The following is a 15988-nucleotide window of genomic DNA, read 5'->3' as shown; positions in this document are numbered from 1 at the left end:
TTTTTATGTGTGTACAATTATATGCATATATAATGTATGTAGTCGAATTACATCAAAAGACATATCAAAGGGAATATATGTGGATAGCCACGTAAAATACTCCTTACCAAATTAATAAAGATAATCAAATTTTAAAAATAAAAAAAAATCACAGCAATATGAAAAGGGTAAAAAACAGTGTTGTAAATTTTTCTGCTTTTGATTTAAGTAATAAGCAGTCACTGATAAATTTTTATAAGTCTCTAAATAGAGAATATATATGTGGTGAGATACATAATAATTTGATATTAAATCCAGACCCCAAATCATCTTTTCTTTATTTTGAACATCGGCAAAACGAAATAATATTAGGATTTAAAGATACTAATAATGAGCTATATCAAAAATTAATAAAAATAAAAGATAGTTATATATTTGATGAATCTCAAACAAAAACTGATCAAGATATTGGAAATTTAATTAAGGACATCAAAAATTATTCTTATATACAAGGAGGGGCAATGATTACATTTCATAAACAATTATTAAAAAATTATGTAGCTCTACAAATACAGAAATTTAAAGAAATCCAAGATAAATAATTTCAAAGATTGAAGTTATAAACACATTCCGCTTGTCTTATTTTAAAAAATATATTCAAATGCACAGACAGACCAATTCAAACATCCTCACATAAATATCTACTTATCATTCAGGATAAATAATCCTATTTCGATAACCTAACACAATTACACAAAATTTAAAAACTTTATATATTCTTTTTAAAGCATGCTAACAAAATGAGAAAAAACTAATTTCTCTCTTTATATTTCCATACACATATTTATTTTCAATTTTATAAAAATATTATACTTTATTAATAAAAGGAAATATATATTTGCTTGAATTTATAAGCAAAGTTTATTTGTAAAGTTATGAGGGATAAAAAAAAAAAAAAAAAAAAATGAATTAAATTTATACGAAACAAGACATAATAATAGTAAATACTACAAAGTTAATTCATGTCTGAAAAACAAAGAAAAAATATATCAGACATTTGTTTTAGTATTTTTATATATTTATTCCATATACTTTTCTCATTTCATATAATTTATAATTACAACTTTTCATTCATGAAAAAATGAAACACATATTTGCTTAAAGACGTATTCATGCAAATATATCATAAACATAAAAAAAAATAATTAATTAATAATTAGCTTGATATGTGTGCGAACTTAATTAATAATTAACAAGTTAATTAACTTATAATAATTTATGTGAAGATCTTGAAAAAATACAAAACTAATTGACTATCTTGTCTTTTCAGAATATAAATTTGTTATTCCTTTCTACAAAGAAATCATTTGTTTTTGTTTTCTCTCTTCACAGGGTTAAAATTATATTGCCAATATATTTCAGAAGATATATCTGATATACATAATAATAATAATTCACTAGAAAAACCTTATGTTTTTTTTTTTACATTTTAAAATCACAAACTTACATCCAGCTGGACATTAAATTTGTAAAATTAAAAAAAAAAAAATAGCTAAAAAAAATCTAGCTAAAAAAAGCTAGCTAAAAGGTCGTTATTCTAAGGAAGTCGGAATGAGATTGTGATACCTTAGAATTTTATGTTGCGGAAAACATATTGATCTCCTATGAAAAAAAAAACAAATTAAAATGTGTAATATTAAGAAAAGGTAATATATATGCATGTATGAGCATAAAAAAAAAGTTGGCTTCACTCAAACTTAGAAATATTTTCTTACCTCTTGATTCGAATCATCTTGAGGTGCTCCTCCATCAAAATTCACATCTTTTGCATTTTTATTGAAAATATCTTTTCTCCAATTGAAAAAAATAACAGTACATGTTTTATCATCAGTTGATCCCCGTCGTTCTGCCTCTTTAACAACTTCTTCCGCTGCATATTCAGGAGTTTGATGAATATTCTTCCATACAATATCAATTATTTCAAAGTCAGCCAACACATTTAATATACCATCAGTGACTAAAACTAGAAAAGAATCTAAATCAAAGTCAATGGTATAAACACTAATAAATGGTTTACACAAAACTATTTTCTTTGGAATTTTATATGGGATATCTCCAAAAGATCGAGATGTAGATAAAGCTAAAAATGTTTTTTCTCGATTATTTGAATTTTTATCTTTATGTCTTGTAATTATCCTATTGACCCCATTAATATTTGCTATAATACCTCCACATCTTAATATACGTATTCTTTCTTCTTGTAAATCTGGTTTATGTTGTAATGATAACTTGATTGGTTTTCTATCATGACATATAAATGCACATGAATCACCACAATTAGCAGTTAAAATTTTTAACGACCCATCTTCATCGGGTCCATAAATTAAAACAACACAAGCCGTTGCACCATCTTTATAATCATATTTTTTAGATAACTCTATATAATTTTTATCTGTCATTTCAAATCCCTTTATACAACTATCATATAATGCCTTAATAGCTACACTTAATTCATTTATTTTTGTATTTTTCTCTTTATAATGTTTTTTACAAGTAATTAAAAAGGATTGTCGAAATTTTGCAATCAAATTGGTTTTTAAATGAGACATAACATATCGAGCACAATTCGATCCACCATGTCCATCAAAAACTGCACTAAAAAAACATAGACTATCATTTTCAGATACATTATTTAAATCTAATATATCTTTTGTAATATAAAAATCTTCATTTTCATTTCGATTATGACTACCCATTTTACTACAAGTACCACATACTAAATCATCTTCTAAAACCATACTAAATTCTTCAACAGTCTCTTCATTAATATCTATATCGTTTATATTATTTGGAGATATTATTCCTGTACTGTTCATGTTTATCATTTTTTCATTTGAGTATTGTTTTTGTATACTTCCATTAGCTGAAGAAACACTATTATGTTTACTACTCACATTGCTACCTCCACTTTTTTGGGGTCCTTCATTTTCATCACTATAACTTTTTTTTACATTTGTTTCAAAATATTTATTTTCATTATATTCACCCATATTTTTATTATCTTCATACATATACTCATTATACCCATTATTTTTTTTTTCTCCTTTATCTATTGAATTATCAACTAAGAAAAATTTACCATTATCTTCAAAATATATTTCCTGACTTTTTATATTAAAATATATTTTATCTTTAACACTGTATAACCAATTACACTGTTTATTAACAAGCCAATCACTATTATCACTTGTAATGTACCATTCATTTGGATCATCTTCATATCTCATAGGAAATGAATTACTTCCATACATTGAAGGAATAGTTACATTATTATTTAAATTCATAGGCATTACATCTTTCTTTGTTTGATATTCATGCATTTTATTATTATTATTTTGTGCATATAATTGATAAGCTTCATTTTCTGCATATGGACTCATATTATTCCATTGTTGTGCTTCATCAAGTTCTTGATTATTAGCTGTTTTAATTATATTATTATATTTCCCATTTTCACCTGAATAATATGTTACACCATTTAATGTTTTTTGTTTTTTTATAGATTCATTTAGTTCGATATTATTATTTTTATCTTTATAAATTGAATTGCTTCTTTTATTTTTATTAATATCAGTATTATGTTCCTCAATATATTTCCAATTTTCAGTTTTAGGTGATTCATTAGTTATATTATTATAATTTATATAACTATCTTGTTTGACAAAACCATCATTAATTTCGTTTATGTATTCTCCATTCCAATACATATTTTCATTTTCTTTATTATTGGAATTATGACCATTTTTTTGGTGGTCGTAATAACTATTTACTGTCATATAATTATCTTTTACACACCTCCCTACAACTTCTGCATTTTCTCTATCTACAACATTTGGTATTGAATTCAGTTTTTTTTCATCCTTCACTTTATTATTTATATTATTAAACATTTTATATTTTTTTTTTACATTATTTTACAAATACTCACAAAAATATAACATATATACATGTATTTATAGAAAGAGTTTATAAGCGCGAATATAAATAACGCGCAAATAAAACCGGCATTATAAATTATTCACGTATATATTTATAACTATCTACTTTATATTTAATGTCCTCACAAATTTAAATTCATATATTTAAAAATGCACGTGTAAATAGGATCTACATTCAATCTAATATAGGCAGATGTTATTACAAAAACAAGTACTTATATACTTTTATATTTTTTTTTTTAAATTAAAAAAATATAAAAGAATAATAATGAATGAAAAATAATAAAAAATGCTAAATAATATTAAATAATTTTATGATATTATATATAAAAATGAAGAAATAAATGGAAATATAATGAGAAATAAAATGCCTAATTAAACTATATTTTTGTTATTATCCCCATATATATTATATCAATAATAAAGCGTATATAAAATATACTATATAAATAAAATCCGTTTAAAAAAAAAAAAAATTTAAGGTATACTCATAAAGAGTATATTAAAAAGGGGTGTATAATTTATAATTGAAATGGGTATAATATATATGTACATATGATTTTATTAATTTTTTCAAATATTTGAAAATTTAATTATTATATAAATTTCGTATATGTAAAAAATTCTTTTCTTTTTATATATTGTAGTGATGTGGTGTATATAGGATAATATCATCCTGTATTATTTTTAAAAAATATTATTAATTTGCCAAACCAAATAAACCTATATAATAAAATACTTTTAAAAATTATTTATATTTTTCAATATTATTTTAATAAGATATTGTTGTGTATCCTTTAGAAACCCAATTTCATATCATTTTATAAAATTCGTTTTCTCTATAAATAAAGTATATTAAGTGTATAAAAAGTTTTACATATTATATCTCTATATATTTCTCATCCATACAATGTTAATTTATATTTACATTAAAATTATTGTGTATAAAATGTATTTACTACATTATCAGTATATAATAAATAAATTTGTCAATCCATATGCATTTGGGAAATTCTCTATACTTTCAAAAATAACTCATATATGTTGTATTATGCCAAAAGAATAATTAAATGGTGAAAAATAAATAAAAATAATAACATATAAAAAAATAAAAAAACGACATTTAAACTTAAGCCATTTCGAACGAATTGTTTTTTGCCATCCTCATACATCCCTCTATTTCAACATTCTTCAAAAACATTTTGAATAGTAATTACAACTTTCAAAAATGTAAAAAATAATAAACAACTTTTTTTTATTACACGTTTTTTAATTTAGCGCATAAATAAATATGTGTGTTATGCACAAATATACAACATAATAAATAAATATAGGAATTATATATATGACTGGTCTTTACACCTTTTTAATTATTAATATCATCTCTTTATTTTGTTGTTTCAATAGATATCATCGAAATGGCAATTTCTCATATGCTTATCCAAATTTGAATTTCAAATACCTCTTTTTTATCAACCTGTTTTATCAACCTTTTTTACCAGCCCTTTTTTGCATAATTATTAATAGCCATTACACATTTTAAAATGCATGTGCATATATTTTTCATTATGTTTTATTTTTTTTTAATTTATACCTCTTTAGTTTTATCATGCGCTATATTTGTGAATAACACTACAATGGCTTTACAAAAATATATCTTACCACCATTTATCCTATTTACATGTAGGCATAAATATATATATTATTTTGGTATCCCCTTATAATTACTTTATTTGCTTACTCTTCCTCTCAATGGTATTTATGAATTTATCCTTTAGATATTATAGTATACAATTCAAGTGTGTACAAATAAAATATTAAAATATAGAAACACCTTAATCATTATTGTATAAAAGTTTTTAATATAAAATTAACACATTATGGATAAGCATGGTTATACTTAAAATATATCTTACCTACTCTTTTATTCTACTATCTTTTATTATAATACTCTTTAAGAATATACCAGATAAATAAAAACAATATATATATAATAATAGGAAAGCTAAAAAAATGTATAACTATGCAATAAGCTCTAAAATTGTAATGCATATCATGAAAAGCATATTTTATTGCAAAAAATAATCTTCATTATTAAAAGGTTAATCAATATGTAGCAACACAACATATAGAATGGGGTATCTCTTTTAATATCCCCAATTTCTATCAATGAATAGTTAAGTAAATGCATTTAATAAATGGCCACGTTAAATGTCTTAAATTGCTTGCTCGAAAAATGACCAACTTATTTCATACGAAATTTATATAATTTTTTATGAATTGCAAGAAAAAAAATGATAAAAATACCATATAAAAAAAATATAGCTAAAATTTGTCTATTTTTTTATTAACAAGTAATAAACAAAGTAGAAAAATAGCTAGCCATTTCAACTTTTTATTAACATGGAATATTTTAAAAGCAAATTAAAATAACCCCAATATCAAATGTTTTTTTCTATTCTCTTAATTTATGCACACATTTATAATTTTTAATGTCCACATTTGGTTATGTCTTTCAAATACACTTCTTCATCTTTGTTGTTTTGATCAGAGCTTGTAGAAAAATCAGAAGAGCTAACAAAATGAAACAGTTATAAATTTATCTTAAATAGTAGCAAAATAATAAAAAAAAAAAGATTGCATACATTACATAGTTAAAAAAATGAACATTTTATTATGGTATACTTGCTCTCTATTTCAGATAAAGGGTGGGTAAAATATTTTTTTCGATTCTCATATTCTCTTAATTTTTGAGTCCTTAATGTTCCATAATTAAGCTCTTGATATATTGGGTCAAAAGTTGTACTGAATATTCCTTCCGTTTTTTTATTATGTATTTTAAAATTATGGTTTATAGATGAACCTATTATTCTTTCAGTATACTCACTAAAATCATAATTTATATCATTTTCAAAATTATTATAAACGTCTTTATATTTTTTAACATTATTATCACTCTCTATATCATTAATATAATCGTCAACATCCACTCCATTATTTATTATGCCAATTATGGGATTATGCTCATCTTTAAAAGATAATCCGATTTTTTTTTTTTTTAATTTTTTTAGCAATTTTCGAAGCTCTATTTGATCGTTATCCATTTTATATACTTTCATCAAACCTGCTTTCTATATTTTTCAAATTCCCTAGATGCCCAAATTTACAAATAAGGGCATTTTCAGAAGATTTAAGGAAACAATTTTATATTCAATACTTTTTATTTTTAAAAGACAAAATGTTATTTTTTTTATACTCATATTTACATTTACATATGTATTGTTAGTTAAAAATGAACAACTTTAATTCAAAAAAAATAAACTAAATAAGTAGAATTTATATGAATTTATAATAAAAGAAAATGCAAACTTTTCAAATTAATATGAAACATAAATCTATAATTTAAAAGCCATTTATTATATCCAATAAAAAATGCCTATCCATATATATATAAAAGCAATGTGTGAATTATTTAAAAAAAAAATAATATTCTACAAATATAAAAACTATCTTTAATTTTAATATTATGCATATTATTCTATATCCATTATTTATTTTTTAAATTGTAAGTATGATTCTTTTATTAATATACTCGTACATATGGCACATTTATCACGTAAAACAATTACTACGCGTATTTATACCTTCTTTTATCTGAAATTATCAAAATAATAATATTTATAAGTATAACCTAATCAAGGCTTTGCATAACCAAATTAAGAGTCATCATTAAAAGATCCAATATTAAATTTTCGTGTACTTGCATAGTCCTTGACTATACTTATACCACACATAATCTGAAAAAACAAAAAAAAAAAAAAAATTATAATCATCATTATACATAAAAAATGGTGTGAATATAATTAAAAAAAATAATTTACCTCAGTAACATATACTATTATTGCCATGTCTGGTTTTGATAAATTAACAGAATAATTATCTCCTATACAATTGTCTAACACTTTTAAAACATCTCTCTTACTTAATGTTTTTGTATTACAGCATTTATATATTAAGGCCCACGACTTTTTATTTTCCGAACTGTCTTTTTTTTCGTCTTTTTTCTCATCACTTTTTTCAACTTTTTCTTCATTTTTCTCTTCACTTTTTTCTTCAACTTTTTCTTCATTTTTCTCTTCACTTTTTTCTTCAACTTTTTCTTCAACTTTTTCTTCAACTTTATCTTCACCTTTTTCTTCGGCTTTCTCGTCTGGGACATTCATTATTTTTAACAAATAGCTGACTGTAAAAACATCTTCCATGCATTTCCCATTAGTAAAATGTTTCCTCATTAAAGGGAGAACAGTTTTTATGAATGGTGAAATATGTGGTTTACATATACTGTCTAGTGGTATAATTTTACAAATATTTCTAAAAAAATATTTTTCTTTTTTATTACTAGCTAACGTAAATGTTTTATTAATAATATCTGATGGATTTAAATCATTTTCATTATTAAATTTTATAAATGTAAAATTTTTAATTATATTTCGAAGAGGTACAAATCTATTATGTTCAGAATTTGCTTTAGATATTTCTTCCTTTAATTGTTTTTCGACACTACTAATTTTATTCTCTTCCCCATTTGCTTCTCCATTCACTTCCCCATTTACTTCAACTTCCTTAGTCACATTATTTGTATCAGCAGGGAAATTCAAATTTATAAAATTTAGCAACTCTTTAATTCCAGCATTTGTTCTTCTGTTACTCAATGCTGACATCAAAATCCCTTTACAATGTGCATTTACATTTATCTTTTGTCTCTGAAAAAAAAAAAAATAATAAGTAAATAAATATATGAGCATATGCAATAATTAATAAACTTAAGTTAGTGATACTGCCAAGCCTGCACATACTTTTGAGTTGTGTTTGCTTCCTTCAAAAACGTATTGATTTGGCCTTTTCGTTTTTTTATATTCCATTGTTATACAACACAATATTGATATTATCAAAAATTTATACAAGAGCTTTATTTTTAAAAAAAAAAAAAAATTAAAACACCCAAAGAATGTATAAAGAACGTATAAAGAACGTACAAATATGCGCTCCCTTCCGTTAATAATTTTTTTTAAATTTTCAAACTATGTTTCCCTCACAAAACAATAGGCTTTATATATTATAAAAAATGTATAACATTTATTTAGGTTTCTATATTTTATTATATATGAAAAAGGAATAAATGTAAAAAAAATTAACATAAAAATGTAATGCTACATAATTAACTACAATAACATATATTCCCATTTATGTCATTATTTTAAATGAACAACTCTCCATTAAAATATGTTGTTTATAAAAAATTATTCTTTTTTTTTTAATTATAAAAATAAATAACCATCTTTATTCAAATTTATATATTTCGATAAATGAAAATATCTTTCTCCATTTTATAGATTTGAAAAAAAAAAAATCTTTTGCGATATTATATCCTATGCATACATAAACAAAAAGAAATATTTCCCGAAACACCATCATAATATTTTCCAAAAAATAACATCAATATTTTTCTACAAAATAAACAATTTTAATATACATAAATATATAGATAAATATATCTTTAACAAGCTCTAAATTGTAATATTAATAAATTAATGTACTACCCAAATTGATATATAAGTATAAAATATGATCTTAGCTTAGTAAATAACAAATATGAAAAAAAAATTTATATATCCCCCTCTTTTTATGTTACATATATTTAGGTAGTATGGACAATATAACCATAAGTTTCTTCAAAATGATCAATCCCAATAGTTCAAATTAAATCTGAAATTATCTCATATTCTGTGATAACACTGTTTAATAATAGTCTGTAAAACAACCTGACAAAAGTGAAAAAGAAGTAAACAATATACATATATAAGAGAAATAAACAAGTAAATATATATATACATGCTGCTACATTCCTAGTATATGTAATAAATGGGTTGGTTCGAAAAAAATACTTACTTAGAAAGAAGTAAAGTTACAATATATAAATATGTGGAAGTTATAGAAAAACAAAAATAAGAAACCGAAAAGAAATGGTGGCAGTTAATAAATTGGAATAATTATGCATAGCTAGTAATGAGAAGAAATTCATAAAAAAAATTCACACATAGTCATGTTGAAAAGTTTAAAATGAATAGACAAATAATAAAATTAATCATTGAAGGAAAAATATCAGAAAAAAGGAATATAAATAATCAGATAATTAAACGTAATTTAGAAGAAATAATCCTCGATTTTAAAAAATATAAAAAAATAATAAATGAAAATAATCTATTAAATAATATTACTCGATATACAAAAATTGTTACTATTAGTTCATATCATTTAAATCATATGTACACAAATATCATCCATCCATTATTAAAAAATAAACAACTTCATTTTACCTTAATACCCAATATTGTTTATACTTATAAAAAAAAAAAAGAACACAATTTTATTTTAAAAGAAATCAATCAATATATAATTCATAATATAATAAACAAAAATATAAACACACATGATAACTTAAATAATTGGATTAATGTATTACAAGTCTTTTCATCTAAATATAATAATATTAATTATATCCCTTTATTAAAATTTATTTTATTTCCTCAATGTTATGAACAAAATGAAGGAAATAAACAAATCAATCCTATAGATATACATCAAAAAGAGAACAACATAAATGCATCACATAATTTATTACCCTCAGAATATAATAATTGTATTAGTAAAAAACAAAATGATGATATCTTTTTATTAAATAATTTAGATTATAAAATATTTGATATATTAATTCCTCGAACTTTTTGCATTCTAATCAACATACTGTCTAAAATTGATCTACAATATAATAATACTAATTTTGTTGTACCTTTTTCATTTTCCTTCTTTTTTTATAATAACTATATTTATAATAAAATAATCAGTATGCTACCACAATTTAACAATATCGATTTATGCTTAATTATAGATTCTCTTCATAAATTTAAATACCCAAATAATAATAACTTATTTAAATATATTGAGAATGAAGTTTTTAAAAGAATTAACACATTTGACATATATCAAATTTCTATCATTTTTCAAAAATTAGCAAAATATTGGAATTACTACTCTATAGATGATCAGAAAAAGGTAGACCATTTTTCCATAACCTTTATGAAAAATATACAGAAATATATATTCCACTATTCATTAAATAATCAAAAAAAAAATAAATATATTTTTTACACTGAAAATAAGCATTCTTTAATTCAAATTATTCCCATGTTTTTTTTGGCATATACAAAAAATATTCCTGCCTTTTTTCCATACTACATAACCTTTAGTAAATTTCTAAATCTCCAACTTTTATTACTAGCTAAATACGTAATACTTTTGAAAAATAACCACCACCCAAATTGTAATATCTTTCAGAACAATAATATTCTTAATACAGAGCCAGATAATATAAAACAAATTTCAAATAATTTAGAAAATATCAATCAAACTATTTCTAATTTGATTTATTCAATTACCGGTTATTTATACAATATTTTAACATCACATAATAAAAATTATGAAAATAAGACAGTGCTTACTCATTTTTCGCTAACTATAACTAATATTTATAAATTACTTGATTATTTTAACTTTTTTTATAATAACAGAAAAATATTATCAATAAAAGAATATAATACTTTTATTATTCCCTTACATAAATCACAACTTTTAACATTTTTATATATATACTGGGAATTTATTATAAAATTATATTATCATTTAAATAATATTCACCCTACTGACAACAATATTTATAGTTCTTTATTAACCAATTATCAAAATTTTTATCACATAAATAAAACTACACACGAAAATGATTTTTTTTATTATATTAAATTAAAATATATTAAAAAAATATTCCAGATTATCACAATTTTGGATACTGTCAATTCAAATACTATAATGAATGAATCATTAAAACGGAACAATATACATATTGCGAATATTTATTCAGACATACTAAATATAATTAATGAAAAAAAATTAACTAGCCAAAATTATTTTTTCAATAGACAAATTATAGCTTCCTACACAATTTCTGTACTGTGCAGGTCAAATTAGTAAAAAATATAAAAGAACAAATTTGGGTGTGTAGATATTATTATATATTTTTTTTTTTGTAAATTTCAACATTTTATTATTTCACATTTTACACTAATATTTGTTTTAATTCTGTATATTTGTAGATATAGATATATGTGTATTATATCTACAATTTTTAATAAACTATTTGCCTTATTTTACATGCACACAAAATAGTTTTTTTATTTGGTACATAAAATAATGTAATATTTTATGAACATGTCATGTTTATTCCCCCATTTTTTATGAATTTTTCATTTAATTTGACTTTTAAATAACCTTTTCATCATTTAAATTTGATTTAAAAAATAATAAACCAAATCTTGCTAATACATATGTCCAACCATATTGGGGAGAATAGTACATCACTATAAAGATTAATAATTAGATCACTTTTATGTTTGGTATGCATATATATACATACCCATTTTGGAATAGAAATACAAAGATCGGTTATTATATTATGAGCTTGAAATAGTGAAATAAAAGTAAAGCTAATACTATGAAAGAATAAGTATGTTAGGTGTACTAATGCGCCGCCAAATAATTATTATATATTAAGGCAGGATTCATATTGTTATTTATGCAGCTATTATAAGCATATCTTTCTTTGCATAATATATAATTATATTATAAATAAGCCCTTTTGCTATACAGGAAACTATTTATTGAAATATGAAAAAAAATATAAAACATATCTACATATGTATATATAATATGTGTTATTTGTGTAAAAATATGGATACCAAAAAGTGAAAAGGTAGCATACTTTTATAATTATTAGCTAACCATAAATGTTCACAAAATAATTCAACTATTAACAATGATAAAGTAAAACAAATAAGCAATTAGCTTTATAGTATAACGCTGTATAAATATTAAAATAAATAAATAAATAAATAAACAAAAAAGGAAAGGAAAAGAAAAAAATAATAAAAAAGGAACAAGTATAAGGTATAAAAAGAAGAAAGTGCAAATAAATATGGCAAAAAATATATTGCCACGTGAATATATAAATTATATACATATTTAATAAACATACAATAATATAAGAATTTATTCAATAATGTATAATTATATATAATATATAAATTATAAATGCATATATATTTTATACAGGAAATACCTTATTTCTAATTATTATTATTTTTTCCCTTCCATCAAAGTGATAAATAATAATACTGTTACACTACTATTTTTTTTTATATTATCATTGTGCTTTTTTCCTTGCCTCTTTTTATTACTTTTTTTTTATTTTTTTAAAAACTTTTGATAGTATAAAATATTTTTATTCATAATATACATATAGTGATATGTGCTCGAATTAGAGAACACATAAATATATACACAAAAATATAAAAGGGTAGTGAAAACAAATAAAGAAATTAATAAGGGTAACTTATACATAGCTAAGTTCGCTCATTCTTATTGTATGCCCACGCCAAGCAAAATAATTCAATATATACACAACAATTATTTCATTTATTTTATATTTTTTTGAAACATAGAAAAAGTGTAATAATATGGCGGCAGTTGATATGCAAATGAGATCAGGTGATTTCGAAGGAACAAAAAATGAAAATGATCAAACCAATGGAAATAAAAATGATGAAAAAATGCAATCAGGTATTAAAACATACTATGAAATGAAAATAGAAGAATATGAATCAATTATAAATAAAAAATTACAAAATAAAAAAAGATTAGAAGCTCAAAGAAATGAATTAAATACAAGAGTTAGAGAACTAAGAGATGAAATTCAATATTTATTAGAAGCTGCATCATATGTTGGTGAAATAGCTAAACCCATGGGAAAAAATAAAGTACTTGTTAAAATAAATCCAGAAGGTAAATATGTAGTAGATATAGCTAGCCATATAGATATAGCCAAATGTACACCAAATACAAGAGTTGCTTTATATAATGACTCATATAAGTTACATAAAATATTACCAAGCAAAGTTGATCCACTTGTTTCATTAATGAAAGTTGAAAAAGTACCTGACTCAACATATGAAATGGTTGGAGGATTAGATCAACAAGTTAAAGAAGTTAAAGAAGTTATTGAATTACCAGTTAAACATCCAGAAATATTTGAATCATTAGGTATATCACAACCTAAAGGAGTATTATTATATGGACCACCAGGAACAGGAAAAACTTTATTAGCACGTGCTGTAGCACATCATACAGATTGTACATTTATAAGAGTTTCAGGTTCGGAACTTGTTCAGAAATATATTGGAGAAGGTTCTCGTATGGTTAGAGAATTATTTGTTATGGCTAGAGAACATGCACCATCAATTATTTTTATGGATGAAATCGATTCTATAGGAAGCCAAAGAATAGAAGGGGAACATGGTGACTCAGAAGTTCAAAGAACAATGATGGAATTGTTAAATCAACTAGATGGTTTTGAATCAACACAAAATATTAAAGTTATTATGTGCACTAACAGAATTGATATATTAGATGATGCATTATTAAGACCAGGACGTATCGATAGGAAAATCGAATTCCCTAATCCAAATGTAGAAGCACGTATTGAAATTCTTAAAATTCATAGTAGAAAAATGAATTTAATGAGAGGAATTGATATGGTTAAAATTGCTACTGATATGAATAATTGCTCAGGAGCAGAAGTTAAAGCTGTTTGTACTGAAGCTGGGATGTTCGCTTTAAGAGAAAGAAGAGTTCATGTTACTCAAGAGGATTTTGAAATGGCTGTTGCTAAAGTTATGAAACAAGATGCAGAAAAAAATTTCACCTTACGAAAGTTATGGAAATAATTAATTTCATGGAAAAAAAAAAATCTTACTTTTTATTTCCATCACTTAAGCAATTAAATTTGAAGGCACTAACTTCAATACATATATTTTAGAATCAATTATTTTCCTTATCATTTTTCTAAAATTTGAATATACATTGTTACATACGTAGCTAACTCGGGTATATACATTACCATTTCATTTCCGTCACATTCATACTTGCATTTTTATTTCATTTTTTTTTTTGAAAAAATATAAATTTTTTAGTTAAACGATAAAAAAAAAAAACTAAATCTTTTTAATTTTAATGAACAATTATCACTCACGCAAATATGCAGTCCATGCAATGGTCATAATTCATGAAGTAAACATTTTTGATACACACAAAAATTATGCAAAATCGTATACCATTTGTTGTATCACATTAATGGCATACACATTTTTAAGTTCTCTTTTTTTTAGTCACTTCTTTGAATAGTTTGTAGTTAACCCAACATAGTTGGCAACCTTCTCAATTTGCTCATTTCCATTTTCTTTTTTATTTTCTTGTAAAATATTTGAATAATCATTTAGTACGCTTCTATATTTTATGTACTCCTTTAATATTTCGATATCTCCTCGAGCTTTTTCTCTTCCCCAATTTTTTAATTCACCAAGAACATTTTTCTCTACCATTTTTTTTTCATCATTATTTACGATTCTCAAGAAGTTTCGAAAATGCTTAACCATTTCAACTTTCATAATGTTTATTTTTTTTTATATTCCATTCTTTATTTATAAAATATGACTAACCTCTTTACTATATCAACAACATCACCAACTTACTATTATTTATTTATTTCTCTATAATGTTAATTTTGTTTAAGCATCCCTAAATTAACATATGCATATTTATCTTTTCTATTTTTATCTTCACATTATCCAGCCTTACTAAGTTCTCAAAATGAAAAATATTTTAAAAAAAAAAAAAAAAAAATTTATAACCTTTACCACTGCTACTTCACCTTATCAATTTTAAAACTGCTCATTGTAGTGGCAGAAAATTCAAACAATCAAGTGAAATAATTTATCGACTTATAAATTAACCAGCTCGATAAGTTTGAACAATTACAATTGCACACACCATCCAAAGTTAATGAT

General features: G+C 22.8%; 7 protein-coding genes across 7 annotated transcripts; 3 read left to right on the top strand and 4 right to left on the bottom strand.

Moving 5' to 3' along the window:
- Positions 1 to 158: 158 nt before the first annotated feature.
- PVVCY_1406440 (conserved Plasmodium protein, unknown function) lies at positions 159 to 581 on the top strand (the record flags this gene model as incomplete). The annotated part of the gene is made up of 1 exon (XM_008624390.1): positions 159 to 581. One exon carries the CDS (start codon positions 159 to 161, stop codon positions 579 to 581), a length of 423 nt encoding a protein of 140 aa, XP_008622612.1.
- A 1033-nt stretch (positions 582 to 1614) lies between these two features.
- PVVCY_1406430 (protein phosphatase PPM4, putative) lies at positions 1615 to 3929 on the bottom strand (the record flags this gene model as incomplete). Its single annotated transcript, XM_008624391.2, has 2 exons — positions 1615 to 1641; positions 1755 to 3929. 2 exons carry the CDS (start codon positions 3927 to 3929, stop codon positions 1615 to 1617), a joined length of 2202 nt encoding a protein of 733 aa, XP_008622613.2.
- A 2537-nt stretch (positions 3930 to 6466) lies between these two features.
- PVVCY_1406420 (conserved Plasmodium protein, unknown function) lies at positions 6467 to 7096 on the bottom strand (the record flags this gene model as incomplete). The annotated part of the gene is made up of 2 exons (XM_008624392.2): positions 6467 to 6551; positions 6663 to 7096. 2 exons carry the CDS (start codon positions 7094 to 7096, stop codon positions 6467 to 6469), a joined length of 519 nt encoding a protein of 172 aa, XP_008622614.2.
- A 597-nt stretch (positions 7097 to 7693) lies between these two features.
- PVVCY_1406410 (conserved Plasmodium protein, unknown function) lies at positions 7694 to 8899 on the bottom strand (the record flags this gene model as incomplete). Its single annotated transcript, XM_008624393.1, has 3 exons — positions 7694 to 7774; positions 7859 to 8740; positions 8834 to 8899. The coding sequence occupies 3 exons, from the start codon at positions 8897 to 8899 to the stop codon at positions 7694 to 7696; spliced, it is 1029 nt and encodes a 342-aa protein (XP_008622615.1).
- Positions 8900 to 10097: 1198 nt separating this feature from the next.
- On the top strand, positions 10098 to 12059 carry PVVCY_1406400 (conserved Plasmodium protein, unknown function; the record flags this gene model as incomplete). Its single annotated transcript, XM_008624394.1, has 1 exon — positions 10098 to 12059. The coding sequence occupies one exon, from the start codon at positions 10098 to 10100 to the stop codon at positions 12057 to 12059; it is 1962 nt and encodes a 653-aa protein (XP_008622616.1).
- A 1544-nt stretch (positions 12060 to 13603) lies between these two features.
- On the top strand, positions 13604 to 14869 carry PVVCY_1406390 (26S protease regulatory subunit 8, putative; the record flags this gene model as incomplete). The annotated part of the gene is made up of 1 exon (XM_008624395.1): positions 13604 to 14869. One exon carries the CDS (start codon positions 13604 to 13606, stop codon positions 14867 to 14869), a length of 1266 nt encoding a protein of 421 aa, XP_008622617.1.
- Positions 14870 to 15310: 441 nt separating this feature from the next.
- Positions 15311 to 15589, bottom strand: PVVCY_1406380 (conserved Plasmodium protein, unknown function; the record flags this gene model as incomplete). Its single annotated transcript, XM_008624396.1, has 1 exon — positions 15311 to 15589. One exon carries the CDS (start codon positions 15587 to 15589, stop codon positions 15311 to 15313), a length of 279 nt encoding a protein of 92 aa, XP_008622618.1.
- Between the last annotated feature and the right edge of the window lie 399 nt (positions 15590 to 15988).

Source organism: Plasmodium vinckei (genome assembly GCF_900681995.1).
Source record: "Plasmodium vinckei vinckei genome assembly, chromosome: PVVCY_14".
NCBI classification, from domain to species: domain Eukaryota; phylum Apicomplexa; class Aconoidasida; order Haemosporida; family Plasmodiidae; genus Plasmodium; species Plasmodium vinckei.
Note: the sequence above shows the minus strand (reverse complement) of the source record. Positions and strands in the feature narration are given on the sequence as shown.